The 23,606-nt window shown below is 44.8% G+C and overlaps 1 protein-coding gene across 2 annotated transcripts; it reads left to right on the top strand.

Moving 5' to 3' along the window:
* The first annotated feature begins 1,204 nt into the window (after positions 1-1,204).
* Positions 1,205-23,466, top strand: TTLL12 (tubulin tyrosine ligase like 12). 2 transcript variants are annotated; one of them, XM_081005515.1, is made up of 14 exons: positions 1,205-1,361; positions 7,010-7,185; positions 8,086-8,284; positions 8,682-8,841; positions 9,590-9,723; positions 11,891-11,967; positions 14,038-14,154; positions 14,260-14,454; positions 17,671-17,782; positions 19,471-19,622; positions 19,726-19,807; positions 20,867-20,935; positions 21,776-21,914; positions 22,762-23,466. In XM_081005515.1, exons 1-14 carry the CDS (start codon positions 1,242-1,244, stop codon positions 22,911-22,913), a joined length of 1,884 nt encoding a protein of 627 aa, XP_080861641.1. In that variant the 5' UTR covers positions 1,205-1,241; the 3' UTR covers positions 22,914-23,466. The 2 variants fall into 2 exon arrangements, with proteins under 2 accessions (XP_080861641.1, XP_080861642.1); XM_081005516.1 differs by lacking the exon at positions 1,205-1,361 and adding an exon at positions 1,974-2,137.
* Positions 23,467-23,606: the final 140 nt, after the last annotated feature.

Genomic DNA, 23,606 nt, shown 5'->3' with positions numbered 1-23,606 from the left:
AGATTTGAGATTGCACCAGAAAATACACATAAGCCATGAAAAGAGATTGGATAGACAATCTTGGATCCAGAAGGATTCCGCAAAATTGTTGGGGGGGAGGGTAGTGGTGATTTTTAAAAACAATTTTCCTTACGCAGAAAAAGGGATTTTCTGGGCCTGTATGTAGATTGAGCCATCTGCTGCAAAAGAAGACACAATTTTGCATAACATTTGCATATATTTTATGTGACATGCAAATTTCTACCCTCCTTTACAAGTGGGGCAAAAAAAAAAATTGAGGGGTAACCATATTAATATATCCGACAGGCTAAATATAAACCCGTCAATCTTTCCTCATAATTGTAGTCATATGGAAACCAAGCTTTTTGAGGGACTTTGGGATGCTTAGCCTGGAAAAGAGGAGATATGATAGCCGTCTTCAAATATCTCCAGGGCTGTCCCACGGAAGAGGGAGCAAGCTTGTCTTCTCCTGCTCCAGAGGGTAGGACTCAAACCCGTGGCTTCAAGTTGCAAGCAAATAAATTCTGACTAAACATCAAGAACAACATTCTGATGGTAAGCGCTGTTTGACCGTTCTCTGATTCTATACGATCTGGGATTTATAATTTCACTGCTAGAAGTAATCACTGGCAACAGAAAGCACCTTTCCTTGTGAGCAAAACCAACATCCTTCAGAGTTCTCTTACTCTCTGACTGACATGTTGCATTCGGACTTCCCTGCTCGCAGGGCTCAATGTCCGCAATAAAACCCTTAAATGAACATCTATTTTCTCCCAGTCAGGGTTTGTCCGAAGGGGCAAAGACAGTTGCCCGCTGCCGCCTGCGGGAGGAGAAGGGGCTTCTGCTTTCAAGCTCCCCTCGGGCCAGGCTGTTGGGCTTCTGCGCATCACTCCGCTGGGTCTGGGGAGCGATGCCCGGACTCGGCTGCAGGTGAGTCAGGCGGCGGGAGGCGGGTCTCTTCCGACGCTGCCACTCTCTTGGCGGCGCCCAGACAGGACTGCCTTTCGGGCTCGCCGGGAGGGGGGACCGGGGGCGAACCTCCCACCCGCGGAAGAAGCGCGCCCCGTTGCTGCGCTCCGGGTTTCGCCTGCGTCCTTCGCTGGCGCGCAGCCCAAGGAAGCCGCCCGCGCCGCCGCCGCCGCCGGGGCCCTTTAAGAGCCGCGCCTGGCGGAAGGAAGGGCTGCGCCCGGAGGAGGAGGAGGAGACGGAGACGCCGCCGCCGCCGCCGCCTTGGCAGCAGCATGGAGGGCGACTGCGCCGACGACTACAAGGCGTTCGTGTCCCTGCACGGGCCGGCGCTGCGCGCCTCGGCGGTGCCGCCCCGCTACTGGCAGAGCCTGTGGCGCAAACTGGAGAGCGAGGTGGGCGCCGCGGGCGGGCGGGCGGGCGGGCGGGCAGCGCGCCTCGGCGCGGGCAAGGCTTTGGCGCAGCCTGGGGGGTCCTCCTGGGGCGGAGGCTGGAAGAGGAGCAGCCCGGCTGCTGGATCGGGCCCACGGCCCCCTGTTCCCGCAGGCGCCTGTTGCGGCAAAGCAGCGCGCAGGAGCTGAGCCCTCAAGGCCCCTCTCTCCCTCCTGCGCTTTCCGGCATCCAAAGGGCAGGGCGGGCCGGGCCCGCGCGGCTCCGCGCCCCCGGCAGCCCTTCCACGCCGCCCCAGTGGGCCTCGCCGTGTCCTGGGGAATGCTGCTTCATTGCATGACCCCGAGACAGGGAGGAAAACGATGTTCCCATCCTCTCTTCCCACGCCGTGCATGGTTTTGTGAACTTATATCGTGCAGCCTCTTGCTCACTTTCTCTGTAACTAAAAAGTCCCAAACGGTGCACAGCCAGATTTTGGTAATATGGCACCCTCAGCAAGGACAAAATCTGGCCACTCCTCCCCCATTTTTTTATTTTATTTTCACAATAATTTAATTCCTTTTGGTACAGTTTCCTTTTATGGGTTTTCTCAGTAGGTACTGTACCTGCATAAATACAGAGGGAAACCAACTGCACCACCCTAAATCTGGCACTGAATCCTGCAACCTTTCTTCATAGGGGAGTTGCTTAGCTGGGAGTAATTTGAGGAGGACCTGTTTCTCTCACTTGCGCCTGCTTCAGCCTAAAGGATCATGGTGAACGACTAAGCCAGATTTTGGGAGTAAGCATAATTGATTTGAAATTGGTTACTTCTAAGGGAGGATGGGGACGCAGGTGGCGCTGTGGGTTAAACCACAGAGCCTAGGACTTGCCGATCAGAAGGTCGGCGGTTCGAATCCCTGTGCCGGGGTGAGCTCCCGTTGCTCGGTCCCAGCTCCTGCCAACCTAGCAGTTCAAAAGCACGTTAAAGTACAAGTAAGTAAATAGATACCGCTCCGGCGGGAAGGTAAACGGCGTTTCCATACACTGCTCTGGTTTGCCAGAAGCGGCTTAGTCATGCTGGCCACATGACCCGGAAAAACTGTCTGCGGACAAACAGCTCCCTTGGCCAATAAAGTGAGATGAGCGCCACAACCCCAGAGTCTGCCATGACTGGACCTAATGGTCAGGGGTCCCTTTACCTTTAAGGGAGGATGCTTTGGGCTGAAATGCTAACCGTGCCCCCTAGTTGTAAGACCCATTGCATTCAATAGGGTCTTAGGTGAGTGTTGTTGTGTTGCTTCCTTGGTGATTGGTTTTAGAATCGAAGACTTGTTTGATCTTGCCCTTTCTGGTTTTCAAAAGAAGACTGAGAGTTGAAAGTGAGTTTGATGAAGGGGTGAGATTCCCTACCAAGTTTTTTGAGCGGTTATTGGTAATTAACTTGGGCGGGGGGGGGGACTGTTTTGAAAGTGGCTTGTGTTTTTCTTTTTGGAGGTGGCTTAATTTTGTTCCCTGGTTCTAAATGCTGCGTTTAGATGTATGTCTCTTTGACGGAACTGATGAGAGGAGCAAAGAGGAGGCATTAATTCCAGTTAGGAATCATGTTGGCAGTGGAATAGAAACTTGATACCTTTGTTTATGGACAAGTGATGTCCATGTTTTTTAACTGCAGTGTAAAGGCTTTAGGTAATTATGATAAAAATATAGTGGTGTTCAGCAGCTCTGTTTGGAAGTACAAAGCAATTGTGCTTGTGCAAAACATGTGAAATTGGAGGGAGAATAAGCAAGAAACTAGTCCAAGAGCAGACGTGACAAAGAATTTTAAACCCCATCTGCAGAAAACTTGTTCGACTCTCTACTTTCACAGTTAACAATTCTTTCAAACACTACCGTGTTTTGAAATCAAGCGGTAAGTGTAATACTAAACATCCAGCATTTTGGCATTGTCTCAGTTAAGACGTGCAATCAGCCAGGGATTGCCAGCCTTTGGGGACCTGTGGGCACATTTGCAAGCTGGAGAAACTGTCACAGCCCCCCCCACAAAGCACACACTGCAACCTGTGCTATTGGCTACAGTAGAATGGATGCATCTTTCTTGCCAAATTTCAGCAAGCAGGGCACCAGGAGAGGCCACTGTGAGTGTGTAGGTGACCATGGCTGTTAAGCTGACAATCCCTGCCATCAACCATGGTTAAGGTAGATAAGGCTGCCATTGCGTACCCACTTGCCTGAGGGTCAACAATGGCTTGCCTCCCTAGAGCTACATGGCTAAAGCATGAATTGGAATGAAGCAATTTAGAAAGCTGTGGCTTCTGCTGATTGTGGTTTGACGTGACGTCTGAATTGACTGTCGGCTATTGCTGCTCTGTCACTGAGACTGGAATGAATTTATTAGTCTGAGTTCTTTTAAGATCCATTTTATATAAAGAGATCATGAAGTTTGTATAAAGGTAAAGGTAAAGGTACCCCTGCCCGTACGGGCCAGTCTTGACAGACTCTAGGGTTGTGCGCTCATCTCACTCTAGAGGCCGGGAGCCAGCGCTGTCCGCAGACACTTCCGGGTCACGTGGCCAGCATGACGAAGCTGCTCCGGCGAACCGGCACCAGAGCAGCACACGGAACACCGTTTACCTTCCCACTATAAAGCGGTCCCTATTTATCTACTTGCACCCGGGGGTGCTTTCGAACTGCTAGGTGGGCAGGAGCTGGGATCGAAGACGGGAGCTCACCCCGCCGCGGGGATTTGAACCGCCGACCATGCGATCGGCAAGTCCTAGGCGCTGAGGTTTTACCCACAGCGCCACCCGCGCCCTGAAGTTTGTATAGGGGTGGCCAATATAGTCCATGTAGACTGTGTTGCCTCCTTAGCAGCAGCAGCAGAAGAAGAAAGTATGAAGTTATATCTACTAGTTGTCCCAGTTTGTGCAAGGACTTCTGCCAGTGCAACAGGACTGCCCCCCCCCCCCAAAAAAAATGCTCGGGGTGGTTGAAGCCTCATAACAGATCTGAGAGGGCATAGGAAATTCTGTTCTGGGTACAACCCATGGATTCTGCTTTTGTTTTTAACCTATACTTGGTTGTTCTTGTACTGTTTTAACAAGTACTGTATTTTAATTGTTTTTAAGGGCATGTTTGTTAATCACCTTGGGATATATATGTGGAAGGCAATTCACACATGAATGAATAATAATACATGAAATGTGAGTTACTTTGGATAACCTGCCCCACCCAGTTCCTGTACCGCCCCCAGTGAAGCCTTTGTTGTAGGCTTAGGTTCTTAACTTGCTTTTCTTGCTTTCTCTTATTCCCCATTCAGTTTTTTCCTGCTTTATCCCAGTGTGTGTCATTGCTATGCATAGCTTATATAAATACCTTTTTGTTTGTACTTGTAAAAGCAAATCTGAGCAGTGATTTTTTTCTGCTCCATGAGTTAATGTTTTTCACTTCGTTTTTAACCTGTGGACCTTTCCATCTTACTGCAATGACTTCAGAAGAGCAGTTTGACTCTTTCGTGGTTCCGTAGTGGCCTAGCTTGCTTTTTAAATTGCTCCGTGTCCAACAGAATTTACCTTCTGCCTCTCCAAATACAGTGAAAGGAAAACTTCCTCCAGAGTGCAAGACTCAAGACAATTGTGTTTTGTTTTCAACATTTCTACCTAGACAAGTTTAAGGAACTGCTCAGTATTGCAGATGATTTTTGGTGGGAATGTTTGAGTTGAGCATTCAGTTTACATGGGGCACTGGGCATGCCAGTTAGACATTGCTCCAGAATGCTTCTGATACTCTCTGCAGCTTTACAGTGTATCTGGGAATTGGAAATAAAGGACAATATGATTTTCAGATAGGGGCAGCCAAGGTTCTCCTGATCTTTTCACTGAAAAATACCCAAATAGCTTCTAGGGAACATGGGACACAGTTTGAAAACCACTGCTCTGTGGTGGATTTAACTTCCTTTTTAAAATTCAGGAGGGGGCACATACTTGCAGTCAGCCAAGGAAAACTTTTCAAATAAAGATGCAAAACAAAAAATGTGGATGTCACTGCACATGTATCCTTATTTTCTATTCTTTGGCATGTTTTTACCATTGCATTTCTTAAAAAAAAAATGCTTTTGCAATCCAATGCCAACTGTTTCTAAACAATTCAACAATAGTAAGTTGCTTCTGGGGTGGCAACTGGTTTGAGAATAGCGCATCCCCTTTAAACTGCTGAGAATCATTTTTGACCTTCCCATTAAGTGTATATATCTGAACAGTAGGACTGTTTGCATGAGGGTTAGTTTCATATGATTAAAATGGTAGTTCTGAAAAGCAAGAAGAGTACTTTGCCATATTGGAAGCATGGTGCAATGTCAGGGACACAATCCCACTTCTTGAGCTAGCACAAGGAACCAAGTGACCAGGTTTTCTGCCAAGGCCAGCTATAATCGGTGAATCCTTGAGAAAGGCCATTCTAATGTGACTGCTGGCCATAGTTTTTTGTAATAAAACACGTTTTAACTTTTTTTAAAAAATGCTGCCCTGTTAATTGACCAATCCACAGATCGCTGCAGCCCTTCTGAGTAATCAGGTTATTTTCTTAGTTTTCTGTTACATGCCAGCACTTTGGTTTTATTGCTTGGCTTCCTCTTTTATGGTGGATTACTAAGTCGGTCTGCAGGTTGACACTTGATTTGCAACCTGAGAGCTGTAAGTGAATTCAAGGCTGATGGGAAGCTGGCACAAATGAATGCGTTTTCGTGTCTTCTGCATGTATGTTTTTCATCTCCTATTGGAGTTAAAAGTGATATTCTCCTGCCATTGGGGATGAGATCGCTTCTCAGCCATTGAAGAGTGAACTAAATGGCAGAGATAATAAATATTGAATAACACGGCTGAAACTTCCTGCTGTTGAGGTGTGAACAAAATTAGTATTATTTTAAAAAACAGGGTTTTCAGAGAGATTCTAGGTGCTAACCATGATCCCTGTGCTGCCTCACTAATATCTAAGACAAGCGCTTGTGTATTCAGTGTTGGTGTGGTATATTAAATAAGGAGCATGCAAGTTGCATGTAAATGGCCAAAACCGTTCTCTAAGCCCCAAAAGCCACTTTTGGACGAAGGAAGTGGGAGGGAAAGGTTTCTTGCCATTTACCTGCCAGTTGCTTCTCCACCTTTACCAAGGCTCCAGCAGAACTTTTTGAATGTTATGAAGGGAGGAGACTTGGGATGATTTGGAGCAGAGAAAGGACAAGTAAGAGCAGGTTTAAGTCCCTCTTGCTTCCCCTGATTCTCTACTCTAAATCCTCACCTCCCAAAGCAGCTCTTAAAAAAAAAAAAAAAAAGAGGGCTAAGTTAAATATTCTTGAAAGGAACAAGTATTTAGCCCCAAAGAACAAGAATGAGTAAATTTCTGAACCCTGAACTCTGGAGCCATTATTTTCTCAGCACCACCTGCAATGTATGGATAAGGATACTGACCATCCTTACAATGGGGTAGTGAAATACATTCCCAAATACAGGTGTCTCTCCGCTTACAGACTTAAACTCACTGTACTATGTCGTTCACCGGAATAATATAGTGGTGAACTCCTACTTGATGCTTAACTTTAAAAGCTTTTTTTTAAATACCATGCTCAGTCCGTTGGGTCAAGTTTAAGGCTTTGCCCCTTCATCCTTGTTTTCAATTTCAGGTGTTTGATGCTGGAGAGTATTTTGGGATAATGCAAGTGGAGGAGGTGGAAGAGGAAGAAGACGGCGATGAAGAACTTGAGGGAGAACTGAAAAAGAATTCAAATCCTGGAAATGAACTCTGCTACAAAGTGATAGTGACAAACGAAATGGGACTTCAGGCGGCAAATTCTAACAGGTGAGTCATTATTCTGAAGCCGACCTGAATGTTGTGTTTGCCCTTATGCTCATGAGCTCTACAACGTATGAGAAGGTAGGTCCCTGCCCTGAAGGGCTTACAATATATGCCAGGCATAGGCAAACTCGACCCTCCAGATGTTTTGGGACTACAACTCCCATCATCCCTGACCACTGGTCCTGCTAGCTAGGGAACGTGAGAGTTGTAGGCCAAAAACATCTGGAGGGCCAAGTTTGCCTATGCCTGATATCTGCAATCCTTGGAGCAGCACAAGCAAGACAGCAGAGCAAGAAGAGGCAACAGAAGGCGCACAGGTAGATCGTGCAGTTATTTAGTTACGTGTGCTTGGAGTTAGTTACAATATGGGGGATTCTGGGATGGTTCTGAAGGATCTACGGAGAAGGTCGGTTCTGAGGAGAGATTTGATGGAAGAAAAAGAGGTGCCTTTGGGTATTCTGGAAGGCAGTTCCAAGCATATGTAGCAGGAAGGGAGAAAGGAGAGAGGTTATTTTTGGGAAGCAAAAGGGCACAGTTAAGGCTATATTGGGAATCAAGAGGCCATGGAGGGTTTTGAAGGTAAATATAAGATGCCTGTCAGGATCCGGCAGCAGACAGGAGAGTTATGGATGAATGTTGCATGGCCAAAGCAGCAAGAGAGATGAATAGTTTTGGCAGGAGAGTGCTGATGGCATCAAAGATGGCAAGGTGGAATGGGAGAGGGGGGAGGTGGCAGTAGTTGCAGTAAGAGGTGACCATGGCGTCAGCAGTTTTAATTTGGACTGTTATTAGGGCAGAGTTTTAGAATGTCTTGTCTATAGTCATCATCATGAACTGCCTGCATCATCATGTGTACCTGTGTTCTGTGTTTTGCTCTTAACCTGGCCTGTCTTGCCTTCAAAGCATTTTTCTCATTGACCATGCCTGGACATACCGCGTTGAACATGCCCGCCAGCAGCTTCTGCAGGTCCCTGGTCTGCTTCACAGAATGGCCAACCTGATGGGAATAGACTTCCATGGAGAAGTGCCGGATGAGAGAGCTGTCACTCAGGTCTTGGAGGAAATGTGGAAATACAACCAGACCTATCAGCTGTCACATGGGGTATGGCCGTAGTAGGAAAGCCGAAACTCACACTGGGGTCTAGCTATAAAATTAAGAGATTGTGAAGAACAAGCTTTTAAAAGCATTTCCCGGGGGCAAATGAATGATACTTGACACCACAGGCACAGATTTAGCACTTTCTGCTTCTGCTTAATTTGTTGAAATGGAGAACTAGTTGGGTATCATCTGCTTATTAAAGACACCCCACCCCAAACCTCTGAACAACCTCACTCAGCCTTTCATGTAGATATAAATAACATGGGGCAACACCAGAGCCTGTGAGACTCCATAGCGTAGCTGCCAAGGAGTCGAGCAGCAGTCCTGCAGAAACACTCCCCGAAGTCAGATGTTACAGTCATTTTCATAACACATGACTGAGTTTGTTCTTCTTGCGCAGACTGCAGAGGAGAAGGTCCCTGTATGGTACATTATGGATGAATTTGGATCCCGAATCCAGCATTCAGATGAGCCCACTTTTGCAACAGCCCCCTTATTTTACATGCGGCAACAAATTGCTTATACGGTTCTCTGGCCCTTAAGGGACCTCGAGACCGGAGGTAAGTGTATCTGTGCACTAGGTGTGCTATCTGGGTAAGTCAGTATTCTCGTAGCAGAGATTCAGAAAAATAGACCACAGGCAATTGTACTTCATCCATCAGAGCTTTTACTTGCTACTGAAGCCAAATGAGCATAATGGTCACAAATCCAGAATATAAGACTTCCGTGCAAGACGCTTCTGCGCTGTTGTTTGTTAAGAGCAGAGGGTGATGAAAAGGATCCGGCGACTGTGCCAAATCCAGAGCTTCCCCATGGACCACTTATCGGTGCAGCTACCCAACTCTCAGTTTCGTAACATTACCATGACTTCAGGTGACCCAACTTCAAAGGAATTTCAAGCTGGGTTACGGAAGAAGATCCCTGCCAAAAATGGGGCTCGTAGGCTCCCTTTTGGAAGGGATCTGCTGTTCTTGGGGAGCTGCTGATTGGGAATTCCCTAGTGTAGTTGATACCAGCAGAGTTTCCTATCAGTATTGATCAGTTGATGATTTCAGCAGGTGGCCATGACTTGGGGAAAGCAGTCTTGCAAGCCAAATCAAGCCTACATTGGCCCAGTGACTGTTTCAGAGGACGGGTGAATCAGTAGTCGAGGCTGTGTTGTGATTTTTTGTTTGTTTTAAATGTATGGAAATTTTCTGCAATTTTTAGTAATCTCCGTTTATGCATAGCTATTGCATATTTATAGCGACGACACTGAGTTGATAACAAGTGTACAAAAAATACCTACAACTTTTCATTTTCTTACAGAGGAAGTGACCCGTGACTTTGCCTATGGGGAAACTGATCGCTTAATCAGGAGGTGTCGGCTGTTGCCATGGCTACCCAATGATGTTTTGGAGATCAACTCTTTTACTGCAGAGCCATCAGATGATCACTACCAGGTACAATTTTTTATCTTTAACCGGATTGGTTTGTTACAGAGAACTACTGTAACTTGCTATCGGTATCAACTATTTCTGCACTTATCTGTTATACACATAGGCTCCATTACTACTCACCAGAAGTAAAATTAAAATACTGGGGACTAAGGCCAGTCTCCTGACCATAGTTATATCGGCCATGAAGGGGGGAGCAGGAAAAAACTTAAACACGTAGCAGAGATTCAGAAAAATAGACCAGAGGCAATTGTACTTCATCCATCAGAGCTTTTACTTGCTACCAAAGCCAAATGAGCATAATGGTCACAAATCCAGAATATAAGAAATCCAGTTGCAGCACTTACAATAAAACTTACAAACTTATAATAAGACTAAACCTTAACACTAGCATACAAAAAACAGAACACAAGAACAAAGAGAGATAAAGAGAGAGAGACCCAGGCTCCTCCTGGCCAGACTATTATAGGCAGCATGACCTTGACAGAAAGGATAACAAAGCCAGCTTAAACCAGCTGTACTCAGCTTCCCAGCAGAAATAACCCAAACAGAAACCTCCTTCCTGTTTCTTTCACATAGAAAGAAAACTTTCTTTCACAAAGAGAAGAAACCTTCTATATAACCCTCTTGAACTAATCAGAATAGGAAAGGTCTCTACACATCAGATCAATACTTTCTGTACTAAGAAATGCAAACTGACAAGTTAAGAGGTGGGGGCTCACACGTCCCCTTCTTCACGGACTTATATGACGTAGCATTATGCAGACGTGCGGTTTGTTTGCATCTGTTCTTAAATTTGTTTTAGATATTTTATTGCTCTGTGTTGTTTTTAGATCCCTTTTAATACTTCGAATGTGTTTTTATTTTATTTTTAGTGTGTGTGTTTTTAATTACAGAGGTGTTTGCCTTCTTGTCTCTTTTAAAAGAAAGAAGGTGGGTGGTAAATTTAATAAAGGAATAATAAGTGAATTGCATCTCCACTGGTGCTAATCCAGTTGTGTACGTTGTTGCGCCATACTCAGTGCAAACTACAGAAGGGAGAGGATTTGCAGAACACTCACTCTCCCAACCATTGTTCGGAGACCGCTATCATTATAGGTGTAACAGCTTTATAGGTTCAGAAAAACGCTTGGGGGGGAAATAGCTGCTGGGATGATATACTTCAGACAGCTGGTGTAGGATTGCATTTGTGTGTTGACTCCACACACAACGTCCTCGGTGCTCATTGAAAACTAGCGCAGGTCTGAGATAATGTCTGGTTTAGTATTCATTCTTTATTCTGCTAGTTATCCATGTGCAGGGAGACATTTACATGAGAAAGCATTCAAATGTGTGGTTTCCCTACTTGGACCAATCCCAGAAGGGTTCTGAAGTTGTTATTGACTAATTGTTATTTAATACTCAGCATTTAAATCACAAAATGCTGACGTCCTTCCTCCCTAGGACTGGGGTGAGGCACCTGTGGGCCCCCAGAGTGGTTGAGCTCCAGCTTCCATCAGCCGCAAACAAGAGTCGGGGATGACAGATGTTCAGCAACATCTGGAGGACCGCAGGTTCACCTCCCCAGTATTCCTGCCATAGAGGGTGCCTAGATTTATTATAATAAATCAAGCTCATGTTAGTAGCTTCGAGAACACTGTCCAACATCTCGTCCTCTGTCGTCCCCTTCTCCTTGTGCCCTCCATCTTTCCCAACATCAGGGTCTTTTCCAGGGAGTCTTCTCTTCTCATGAGGTGGCCAAAGTATTGGAGCCTCAGCTTCAGGATCTGTCCTTCTAGTGAGCACTCAGGGCTGATTTCCTTCAGAATGGATAGATTTGATCTTCTTACAGTCCATGGGACTCTCAAGTGTCTCCTCCAGCACCAAACTGCTAAATAATCCAAGCAAAATTTGTCTGACGGGTTTTTATACAGCTTGATAGAGTTGGAAGAGGGTGAATTGAGTGAGAGCAGAACTAGATGAACAAGGAATTTAACTGAGGTGTTATGTCAAAATTGATCTTTAATTGGGTTTTCTGACTTCTGCGCTTTGCTGCATTTCAGTAGGACTTACCTTCTGAGTCAACACATATATGTGAGAATCAGCCTGCAAATTGTCCTCACCACAATTGAAACTGTTGTGTCTTCTACAGTATAAATTATCTTCATAACACTGGTGGTGTTTTCTGTTTTAGGCCATCTTAAGTGAGAACAAGGAGACACTTCCTATTCCAATAAAGCTTCCTGTTTATGACAAAAACAAAATCTTCAAGTACGTATTTCCAAATGGTGTGTTTTGCAACAAACGTATGACTTCTGTGAGTGGTTTTTCAACAGTGGAGAGTTAGCTCCATTTATTGTATACTGTGACATTTAGCCCTGGATTCTGCTGCCTATATAGGAGAAGTTCAATGTGATGCAGAAAAGAGAGGAATAATGTTGCTTTCAAATAATTGTAGTGGATGATTTTGTGTAAAATTGTAGAGATTATAGGTTGTTAATGTGAATCTTCATGTCCAACCCTGGGGAGAATAATAACAAGAAGGTAATGCATTTTAAAGAGAGGCTATAGCAGTAAGGAATAGTGTACTAGCAAGAGAACCATTTTAATTCTTGCAGTAAAAACAAGGGAGAAGATGAGTCATTGCGGAGAAAGGAAAACATTACTAAGCCTGCAAAGTTCGGTGTGTTTGTTCTGCAGGAGGGTTGCCAATGTTTTGCTTCCTAGTTAACTGAAAAAACAGCAACAATGAGAGAGCAGGTTTTTTGAATACACAACTATGGGCGTTTGCTTCTAAGTAGAAATATAGTATGTTTGGATAGTGGCCTAGCAAGCCGCTGTTGTAGCATGCCAGAAGGTCTTTTTCCTTCGCTCTGTTTGGAAATCTGTATTCCCTATTCACAGCTGTTAAGTGGTATGTGCTAGATTGAGTTAATGCAAATCCATCTCTCTTCTCTTCATCACACAGGCATTCTTGTACATTTTGAGGGAAAAAGTGTGTTTGCCTATATGCATGTGTGTTTTTCAAAGACTGAGTACAGGTTTTTAGGTTTTAATGGAAAGATTTTTATAGAGGCATGACTGTATTCTTCTAAATAGACTAGAGACCTATTTGCACATTGCACTAAGTCATAATTTATTTTCAACAATGACATTTTATTTTATTTTATGTTATTTTATTTATATACCACCCTTCATCAAAGGATCCCTGGGTGCTTCACAGAATAAAATGCAAGATAAAACACAAGTAAATAATTAAACCAAAACAACAAAACCAACCCCACCCCCGTACATTTGTGAACATGCTTCCCACTCCCTTGGGCAGCTTCCCCCGCCCCCATGGTTTGTCATATTGTCCAAAGTTAAGTTTGTTTGTTTGTTTGTAACAAACCCCAAGAGGGGAAACAGAAATAGGCCATGGTTTCTTATTGTGCTATAAGGAACACTTGGGGGACAACACATTCATGGTGAAGTCATGTTTAAAACAAACTATTGCTTAACATGACAGGCACACTAGTTTACTGTTTTGGCTAAGAGCAAGTAGAAAATCTAGTGAACTTTCCTTGTTTTGATGATGTGATATTGTGAGCAATGTGATCTCATGTTAAATTTCCAGTAACATATTTCTGCTATTCGATGAAGGTGGTACTTCTATCTTACTGGGGCCTCAATTCTTGGTTCCAAACTCAGCGATTCCAAAAGTGACTTTTAGGTTTATTTAAATAAGCAGCTACCTTTTGGATAAGAATTTTTTTGAACGGTATTATCTAGGTACAACTGGCAGGTGTTGTTGCTTTCATATTATCCCAGCACATATTATGCCCCAACTTTTTAAAATTGGTTTAACATCTTGCCTAATAAAGAGTTCTGGGGAAAACAAAAGCTTGCTCGCTCTTTTGTGACATTTTGGTTAGTCTCTACCCCGTACTGTGGGTTTTGCATCCAGGTAGGGTAATGGTGGATTTTGAAATCGTGTTTGTGTATGTGTGTGTATGTGTGTGTATGTATGTATGTATGTATATGGATGGATACTGGTGATTTTTTATTGCTGTTTTAAATTGATAGTGTTGTATATTTGATTCTCATAATGATAAAGGTTGGCATATAGATGTGTCAATAAATACGTTTCTATAATTGTCTAGAAAAGACAAGAAGGGGTACCTGGCTTGGGTTGCAGGATCTGTGGGGGCTGAAAAGTCTCACAAGTGTGGCCCTTTCCTTATTGCCAATGCAATACTTCTCAGGAACTTCAGCAATGCTATTTATTAGTCTCCATATGCCTCCCTCCTGAGAGCTGCTTTCATATATTTTCTTCCTCCCCCCCTTTTTTTTTTAAACCAGAGTTTACACAGACCTCCAACAGGTCCTTCAGAATCTGACTCACCCCCGTTTTGAATTTACGGACTCTGAGCAAGAAGCTGACATTCTCTACAACTTCTCTCACTTCAAAGATTTCAGGTTACACAGCTATTTCCCTGCAAGTAACAATTTTTCTTACCTATTCAATATGCGTATATTCGGCTGTGCAGCTCTCTGTTTTTAAATGCATTCCTTGTCTTGTAGGAAACTGAGTGAGGAAAGGCCTCATGTGATGCTGAATCAGTTTCCTTGCGAGAACCTCTTGACCGTGAAGGATTGTCTGGCATCCATCTCAAGGCGCATTGGAGGCTCAGAGGGGCCAAAATGGCTGCCCCGCACCTTTAATCTTCATACAGAATTACCACAGTTCATCAGTTACTTTAAGCAGCGCGAAAGGAGGTGAGTCCAGCTCGCTTCTTGCACAGAAATAACAATTTGCATCTGTAGTCAGTATCCCTAATTTTATGTGCCCAAGATAAAGTGCAATAGTGGCTGAAATAGTGGAAACTATAGTGGAATCCCAAGGGTGGCGCTGTGGGTTAGACCAGAGAGCCTAGGGCTTGCCAATCACATGGTCGGCGGTTCAGATCCCTGAGACGGGGTGAGCTCCCGTTGTTTGGTCCCAGCTCCTGCCAACCTAGCAGTTCGAAAGCACAAAGTGCAAGTAGATAAATAGGTACTGCTCTGGCAGGTGTCCTGGCAGGTGGATAGATCACATCTATCCAGTGCTTTACCAACTGCACTGGCTCCCAGTGGAGTATAGGGTCAGGTTTAAGGTGCTGATTTTGACCTTTAAAGCCCTATGCGGCCTAGGACCCACGTACCTACGGGACCGCCTCTCTTGGTATGCCCCACGGAGGGCCTTAAGGTCCACAAATAACAACACTTTGGAGGTCCCGAGCCTCAAGGAGGTTAGATTGGTTTCAACTAGGGCCAGGGCCTTTTCAGCACTGGCCCCGATCTGGTGGAACGCTCTGTCACAAGAGACTAGGGCCCTGTGGGACTTGACATCTTTCCGCAGGGCCTGCAAGACAGAGCTATTCCGCCTGGTTTTTGGTTTGGACTCAGTCCGACCCTTATGTTTCCCTCCCCTTAGGGTCTTGATTTACCAACTATTTTAAAATGAGGTTGCACTTTAAATTGCATTTTAACCTGTATTTTTTTAAAAATAAATTCCTATTATGTTTTTACTGTGATTTTATTGGTGTTAGCTGCCCTGAGCTCTGGCTGGGGAGGGCGGGGTATAAATAAAATTTATTATTATTAGTAGTAGTAGTAACCAGCGTTTCCGTGCGCTGCTCTGGTTCGCCAGAAGCAGCTTAGTCATGCTGGCCACGTGACCAGTACCAGCTGGCTCCCTCGGCCACTAAAGTGAGATGAGCGCCGCAACCCCAGAGTTGGTCACGACTGGACCTAATGGTCAGGGGTCCCTTTACCTTTACCTTTATAGTGGAATTCCACCCTCTTTGTCTGCTCTGGCTCTCTGGGTCGCCCCTGTGGGAATCACGTAACTGGGGGTGAGGGAGAAGTAAGAGGTGGAATGAACCCCCCTCCACCCATTGCTTTGCTCTGGCCTCATCTGTTGCTGGCATGCAGATCCACCCTCAAAGTAATGTGGCACCAGAAAGGGAAAAGTGACCTTCCCTTTGTACTCCTGAACGAAAGCTTTTAGTACTTACCGTATTTTTCGCTCTATAACACGCACCTGACCATAACACGCACATCGTTTTTAGAGGAGGAAAACAAGGGGGGGGGAATTCTGAATGAAACAGTGGATGTATCATTTTTGTGCTTCATGCTGTGGCCACAGACATGTGATCTGATGGTGAATTTGGGGTGACCCAATGCAAAGATCCTGAGGATCCATGTGGATCCATGCTTTGTAACCACGTTTTTGCACCATTGCAGCCCCAAGCAACAGTGGGTGCGTGATTTTTGGGGGGCAGGCTGTAGCCATGGACATGCTATGTGATCTGATGGTGAATTTGGGGTGACCCAATGCAGAGATCCTGAGGATCCATGTGGATCCATGCTTTGTAACTACATTTTAAGTGGGGAGGAAAGGAAAAACACAGAAGGGACAAGGAGCATAAGAATGCAGGAGAGGGATTTAACGGGAGGGAGGAAAGAAAGGCAAAAGTCCCCCGCCCCAAGCCAGCCCTCTCTCTCCCTCTCTCCCTCTCTCTCTCTCCCCCTCTCTCTCTCCCTCTCTCCCACCTGCATGTTTTCTGGCTGCCTGCGAGGAGCAGGGAGAGGAATTAGAAGGAAGGACGAAGGACGCTCTGCTTTCCCCTCTGCTTGCCTGGAGGGGAGGGGATTTGCCTGCTCTTTGTTCCGTTTGAGCAAACCCAGCAACGAAACACAAGCGGGTGGGCAGTAAGACCCTGAGGCAGAATGCAGGAAAGCAGCAACTTCCTCTTTTCAGGTTTCCCTTCTCCGACATGCGATTTGATTTTTGCCTGATTTTTGTTCCTGCGCTCGCCCTAGTCGGCTCCAGGGACCACACATTCGCTCAATAACACGCACAGACATTTCCCCTTCCTTTTTAGGAGAAAAAATCTGCGTGTTATAGAGAGAAAAATACGGTAGTTACTTGAGAGGGCCAGTTTTAATTAGGGAGAACAACGTTTAATTGCTGGCTCTAAGAGTAGAGGAGTGTCCTGTAATGGAAAGGTGGCTGCCTTTTCCTAACCATGAGTGGTAGCCTTTATGTTTGCATTGTGATTAATACTTCTTCGGTATCTCTAAAAACAAAACAAAAAACCCTAACCTGAGAAACACATAAATTTTGGCAATGTGTAGATGTATCTCACTTCAGCTTATTTGTTAAAAGGGTGGTGGCTGAAAACTTCTAATTGATTTGATCAGTTTTGTTTTTATAGTTACTTACTTTAATGGCCTCACATTCTCCGAATGATGTATAGTAAAAAGCAAGAGGAGTAGGTGGCGCTGTGGTCTAAATCACTGAGCCTCTTGGCTTGCTGATCAGAAGGTTGGCAGTTTGAATCCACGCAACAGGGTGAGCTCCCATTGCTCTGTCTCAGCTTCTGCCCACCTAGCAGTTCAAAAGCAAACCAGTGTGAGTAGGTAGTGCTGTGGTGGGAAGGTTTCTGTGTGCTCTGGCACTCGTCATGGTCCTCCGTGCACCAGAAGTGGTTTAGTCATGCTGACCACATGACCCGGAAAGCTGTCTGTGGACCAACAGTAAGAAGTTGAACAGCACTGTTATTTTATTTATTTCTGTGCTCAAATTCACCTAACACAGGGAGAATTAAATCAGATGATAGTCTCAGTTTAAACCAATATAATATAATCATTGGGTGTAAAGAGGGCTGCCTAACTTGTGGTCCACACAGCCCACCTGCTATGCCTGTTGCATAGCTTGATGAACCCATTTCTGTTGGGCATCTTTCATCCATTTGTGCTTTGTGCCTCTTCCATTGGGCATCTCTTGATCAAAGAGGAAATGAGGAGGACTAAGCAGAACATGCATTTGTCTTGGTGAATCACAAGTTGTGCAGCCCAGGGTAGAGTATTCTTGCCTGGGAATGTTTGCATTCAAACATGCAATGGACAAACGCCTGCACTTTCCTTCCTTCCTTGGGCCCACTGTAGGGAAGAGGACAACCACTGGATATGTAAACCGTGGAATTTGGCGAGGAGCCTGGACACCCACATCACAAAGAGTCTTAACAACATCATCAGGCAGAGAGAGAGCATCCCTAAGGTCAGAGCCAAATGGGTCTTTGTAGCATAGCTTCTTATTCCCTGAAGCATCTCACTGTCGTTTTCCTTTTACATTTAAAAAGGTTCTCGATGTCTTTACTGTGACACAATCTTCGTTGTTCATGTTAAACTTGCATACAGTGGTGCCTCGCAAGACGAAAAGAATCCATTCTGTGATTCTCTTCGTCTAGCGGTTTTTTCGTCTTGCGAAGCAAGCCCATTGACGGATTAGCGGATTAGCACTTTTAGCGGCTTTTAGCGGCTTATTTGCTGATCGGATCAGCTGATAAGCGGCTTAGCGGCTTAGAAAAAGGGGGAAAAGGGAAAAAAACCAGCAGGAACTCGCAAGACATTGTCGTCTTGCGAAGCAAGCCCATAGGAAATTCGTTTTGCGAAGCACCTCCAAAACGGAAAACTCTTTCGTCTAGCGAGTTTTCCGTCTTGCGAGGCATTCGTCTTGCGGGGCACCACTGTACAATGTTTAGCAATGTTTAGCAGTGGTCATTGCATTACAACATTTGAAGTGTTTTTCCAGTGGCTTCTTTCAGCCCATATGTCTGTACATTTTTGACGGTAATAAACATTGGATAATTGCCACTTTATGCCTTAGCTACCACACTGTGGTGGTAGCTGAGAAGTAAGATACCACTTAGGTATAAGCATCAAGAAGTGTTTTGCTCCTTCTTCCTAGACTGGTTATTCAGTTTACAGCATTAAATTTTTAATACACACCTTTTTCAACTCAAGTATCTAAGTACCCTTTTGCAGCCCAAGGCAACCAGGTAATCTTACATCAAATTGTTTTCATAATTTCTGGTGATACTTGGTGATATATTCGGTTTGTTCCTTAGAATCATAAGTTCTTTTTAAGTGCAGTGCAAAAAATCACTTTTGAGTCAAAACTACATGAAATTCTAGCATAGAATCATAGAATTGTAGAGTTGGAAGGCCTCCCCAGGACCATACAATCCCACCTCCTGGAAGGCAGGAATCGCAAGAATCCATGGCAGATGGCCGTCCAACCTCTGCTTGAAAACCTCCAAGGAAGGAGAGTCCACCACCTCCTGAGGGAGACTCTTCCACTGTTGAACAGCTCTTGCTGTCAGAAAGTTCTTCCTGATCTTCAGTCAGAATCTCCTTTCTTGTAACTTGAAGTCATGGGTTCGAGTCCTACCCTCCGGAGCAGGAGAATACAAGTTTTCTCCATCTTCCATTTGACAGCCCTTTGGATATTTGAAGATGGCTATGATATCTCATCTCAGTCTCCTCTCTTCTAGGCTAAACATACCCATTTCCCTCAACTGTTCCTCATAAGGCTTGGTTTCCAGATGCTTTGCTTGCTTTGATAAAAGCAGAACAACAGCTTAAAGGAAAACAAAACCAAATAAAGGAAAGCACATTCTTTTTTTATTTATAAGCCATCTATGCCTGAAAAGAGACAGGTCTGCATTTGGCAGGTTCATTGTGAGGTGGGGAGATTGGATACTCTCACTGTTGTGTGTGCAGCACCTTCACTTTGCTTTTAGTGGTTGATCTCACAATTATTCTTAATCGTGTTGCAGCTTTTTACACAAGTTGTAATTGTAAGCTGCTTTGAGGGCCCAACATTGGCCAGAAGGAGAGGTACAAATATTTGAAGTACAAAGTTGAAATTGTCTGACCTGGGGTTTCTTATTCTTCTGTCTTCAGGTGGTATCCAAGTACATTGAGAACCCAGTGTTGTTCTTTCTTGAAGATGTGGGATTAGTTAAATTTGACATCCGTTACATTGTGTTGTTGCGATCAGTTAAGCCACTCCGACTGTATGTTTATGATGTGTTTTGGCTACGGTTCTCAAATAGGTAAGAAGGCAGCTTCTACCACGCATTGAGAAGGGTTGGACTTGTGGCATTGCTGAATTTTATGAAGAATGAATGTTGTATTTCATCCATTTTTCCTTTTCAGAGCATTTTCACTTGATGACTTGGATGATTATGAGAAGCATTTTACAGTCATGAACTATGCTTCTGGAGTCTCGTTAAAACAGGTGAGTAAATTATCCAGGAAAAGGAGAGCTTGGTGCCACAGATGGTGTGATGGGTTGGACTGTGGCCCACCAGCCCCTGACTCCCTTTAGCCTAGTGGCTTGGCTTTGCTGCATGGTTGTTTGACACCCTGGGCTTCTTGGGGAATTAAGGGTGGGTTAGAATTGTAATAAACAACAAATTACAGTCGTACCTTGGATCCAGAACGCCTTGGTACTCGTCCGTTTTGGCTCCTGAATGCTGTAACCCCGGAAGTGAGTGTTCCAGTTTGCGAATGTTCTTTGGAAGCTGAACATCTGATGCAGCTTCCGATTCCGTGCAGGAAGCGCCTGCAGCCAATCGGAAGCTGCACCTTGGTTGTCAAACGTTTTCGGAAGTCGAATGGACTTCCGGAACGGATTCCGGTCAACAACCAAAGTATGACTGTAATGATAAATTTGAAGCCACCTTCTGCAACAACCCTACCAAAGCTAACTAAACACATATGAATTTTTTGTGGGGCGGGGGCACCTGGAAACTCCCATATGCTGCCTGGAGCAAATGCAGGATTATAAATGCAATCCCCGGCCATTGCAACTGCACCCATGAGGCAGTGGCGAGGGCTCAGGTGAAGCCGTGGCGAGGCCGGTAGTGGCACAATGACAGGGCGGATCTGGCACCTGAGGCAAATCACTTCGCCCTGCTTCATGCAAGCACCAGCCTTGCTTATCACCTATTTAACGGAGCCTTATGTGAGCCTCCATATTTCCAGGGAAGGGATTTCCAAATCCCATCAGCTTGACAAGAGCCTATATTGTTGGAGTGCAGGTTCCCCATCCCTGGAGTTCACCCTCCGCCTTCTGAGGCTGACAGTTTCCCTTGGAGACTTAAGTTTTATGGGTATTCAGAATGGGGTGTGGGAGAGAAAGCAGCCTTCAAATATGGGACGTAAAATTGCAAGAACTGGATCCTAACTTGTAGAGGTGTTGTAAGGAGGAGGTGTTGTAAGGTGAAAATTGGTAAAGTTTCGTGATCATGCTTAAAAGAATACCTTGCTAACCAAATGGCCTCTTCTTTTTCAGATCCACTATGATGAATTTATCCCTCTCTTTGAGAAACAGTATCCTGAGCATTCTTGGAAATCTGTGCAAGTAAGGCACCTGTGATTCAGTACAGTGGTGCCCCGCAAGACGAATGCCTCGCAAGACGGAAAACTCGCTAGACGAAAGAGTTTTCCGTTTTGGAGGTGCTTCGCAAAACGAATCTCCTATGGGCTTGCTTCGCAAGACGAAAATGTCTTGCGAGTTCCTGCGGTTTTTTTCTCCTCCCCCCCCCTTTTTCTAAGCCGCTAAGCCGCTTATCTGCTTATCCGATAAGCTGATAAGCCGCTAAAAGCCGCTAATAGCGCTAATCCGCTAATCCGTCAATGGGCTTGCTTCGCAAGACGAAAAAAACCGCTAGACGAAGAGACTCACAGAACGGATTCTTTTCGTCTTGCGAGGCACCACTGTAATTTAATTTTTTTTCTCCCAGTGGTAAAAAATTACCAGAGCTTCATTTTTCTGCCATAGATTGCTTTATTATCATGATTATGTCTCTCACACATAGGTCATTACTCCATAAAATGGGCCACAGGTGGTTCTAATTATACGTACTGAGATTATTTCCCCCCTGTGGCTTCATTAGTGGTTCAAGATTTCACATGGTTGCATCCTGTGTCTAGTGCTAATTTGGCAGGAATAGTCATCAGTAAGGTCGCTTAGACTCAATCACTGCCTCCCTTTCAAATGCTTCTGTTATTATTTGACAAGTGTTTGAGTTGAGCAAAAGGAAGGAGTCTCAACTTAGTCCGAGAGCCTTAATGCTTTGTGTGAAACGGGTCTGGGTTTCATTCCCCGCCATCTCCAGTCAAATTACCTCGGGAAATAATGTTAAAGTTTGTTGCTCTTACACCTGCGTTTATTGTAAATGTGACTTTTTGTTGTTGCCAGGACGATATTTTCAAGGCATTTACTGAGCTGTTCCAAGCTGCTTGTGCAAAACCTGCACCACTTGGCATCTGTGATTATCCATCCTCACGAGCCGTTTATGCCATTGACCTGATGCTTAAGTGGGATACATCCAGCAACGGTAATTTCTCCTTCTATCTTGTCCTTTTTGTATTGCATACAGTGGTACCTCGGGTTACATACGCTTCAGGTTACATACACTTCAGGTTACAGCCTCCGCTAACCCAGAAATATTACCTCGGGTTAAGAACTTTGCTTCAGGATGAGAACAGAAATCGTGCTCTGGTGGCAGTAGGAGGCCCCATTAGCTAAAGTGGTGCTTCAGGTTAAGAACAGTTTCAGGTTAAGAGCAGACCTCCGGAATGAATTAAGTACTTAACCCGAGGTACCACTGTATTTTTAGGGCTCTTCAGAAATTTGGGAAACCAGAAAAGAGATTTAATTGCTTTTATTAGTGGCCATTATAGCTTTGGTGTAGCTAAAGAGCAGAACCTTTTTCAGCACTTCCTGGGATTGCCTTTAAAGGGGTCGCTTTTTGGACAAAGGCCTTTTCACTTATAAATGGAAAGATACTGCTGCGTTTCAGAGCAGCGAGTCTTCAAACGTTGTGTGTAAAGGGGTGCATACTGAAAAAGTTCTTCACTGCCAGCTGAAAGGGTCTCCTGGAGTGCAAGTGAATAAACTGGGATGTGCAGCAGGTGGGAAGCTTTCCTTCTCTGCCTGGCCCTCCTCTCTGGGCAACCACCCACCATCCCTGCCACCTGGAGAAGTTCCCATCTCTCGGTGCCCTTGGGCCTCCTCCTCTTCCTCCAGCAGGAGGGCTCCTCTTAAGGGTCCTCTGAGAGCTGTACAAGGTGCTATGCAAGTGCTAAGGGTAAGAGGAGAAGGTGTGTTCCATGTTGGGGAAGCCTCTTTGTGTTTAACATGCGTATCTCAATAAAACTACGTGATCTCTGTCTGTCTTCTAGGCAAACGGTTTATGCAGCCTCAGATTCTAGAGGTGAATTTTAACCCTGACTGCGACAGAGCCTGCAGGTATCACCCGACTTTCTTCAACGATGTCTTCAGCGCCCTCTTCCTGGACGAAGCCAAGGATTGCCATGTGACTGCCATTGTCTAGGGCTTGTCTTGGCTATTTTGCGCTTCACAGTGAGATGCTTATAATTTCAGTTCTATGAGCTGCTTATGCAAGAATCTTTCCTGTACTGGCAATCAAGACAGAAATCTACTCAATCAGGTGGAACATGCATATAATGTGCTTGTAAGCAGTTGTCTGGGTTGCCTTAAAAAAAAAACTTTTTTACTTTCTTGCCTGTCTCAGTTACTTTATCGCTAGTTCACTTTCACAAAGTGTATGTTTTTATTGCATTCTGATGCTCACAGAAGTGCAGTATCAATTTATTATTTTTTTCTCAGTAGTTGGTATATTTTGTTGGTTACAAAGAAGTATCCGTACGCTTTTCCCTATGTCCTTTGTGTTTTTATAACTTGCTGCAGATTTACTGAGGCCATTGTTTTTCTTAAGACCATTGTGCTCCCGCATCTTAAAAGGCTTTGTTTTACAAATGAATATGAAGCAAATTATTTGAAAGCCATAGCTGGCTCCTATGCCTGCAGAATTTCAATAAACTATGTCCCCACAAATACCAGAAACTGCCTTTGAAATAACACAAGAGCATCTGTAATTTTTGTTTCTTGGTGTATCAGGTCTTCACGTTGAGAAGTCACTTCAGCTTCCTTGTTTTGCAACATAAACCTTGCTTGCTTCCAATATTTCCATTCTTTATTCTAGCAAATAAAATGGTTCAGCCAC

The sequence above is a fragment of the Podarcis pityusensis genome (genome assembly GCF_964106645.2).
Source record: "Podarcis pityusensis genome assembly, chromosome: 5".
Classification (NCBI taxonomy): Eukaryota; Metazoa; Chordata; class Lepidosauria; order Squamata; family Lacertidae; genus Podarcis; species Podarcis pityusensis.
This window is presented reverse-complemented; position numbering and strand designations above follow the sequence as displayed.

What these genes read in the sequence shown, in the direction of transcription:
- TTLL12 (XM_081005515.1), top strand. Translation starts at nt 1,242, where the DNA reads ATGGAGGGCGACTGCGCCGACGACTACAAGGCGTTCGTGTCCCTGCAC. An exon ending in CATCAGATGATCACTACCAG is followed by an intron (nt 9,724 to 11,890) that starts GTACAATTTTTT and finishes TTTCTGTTTTAG; the next exon opens with GCCATCTTAAGTGAGAACAA. An exon ending in AGAGAGAGAGCATCCCTAAG is followed by an intron (nt 17,783 to 19,470) that starts GTCAGAGCCAAA and finishes TTCTGTCTTCAG; the next exon opens with GTGGTATCCAAGTACATTGA.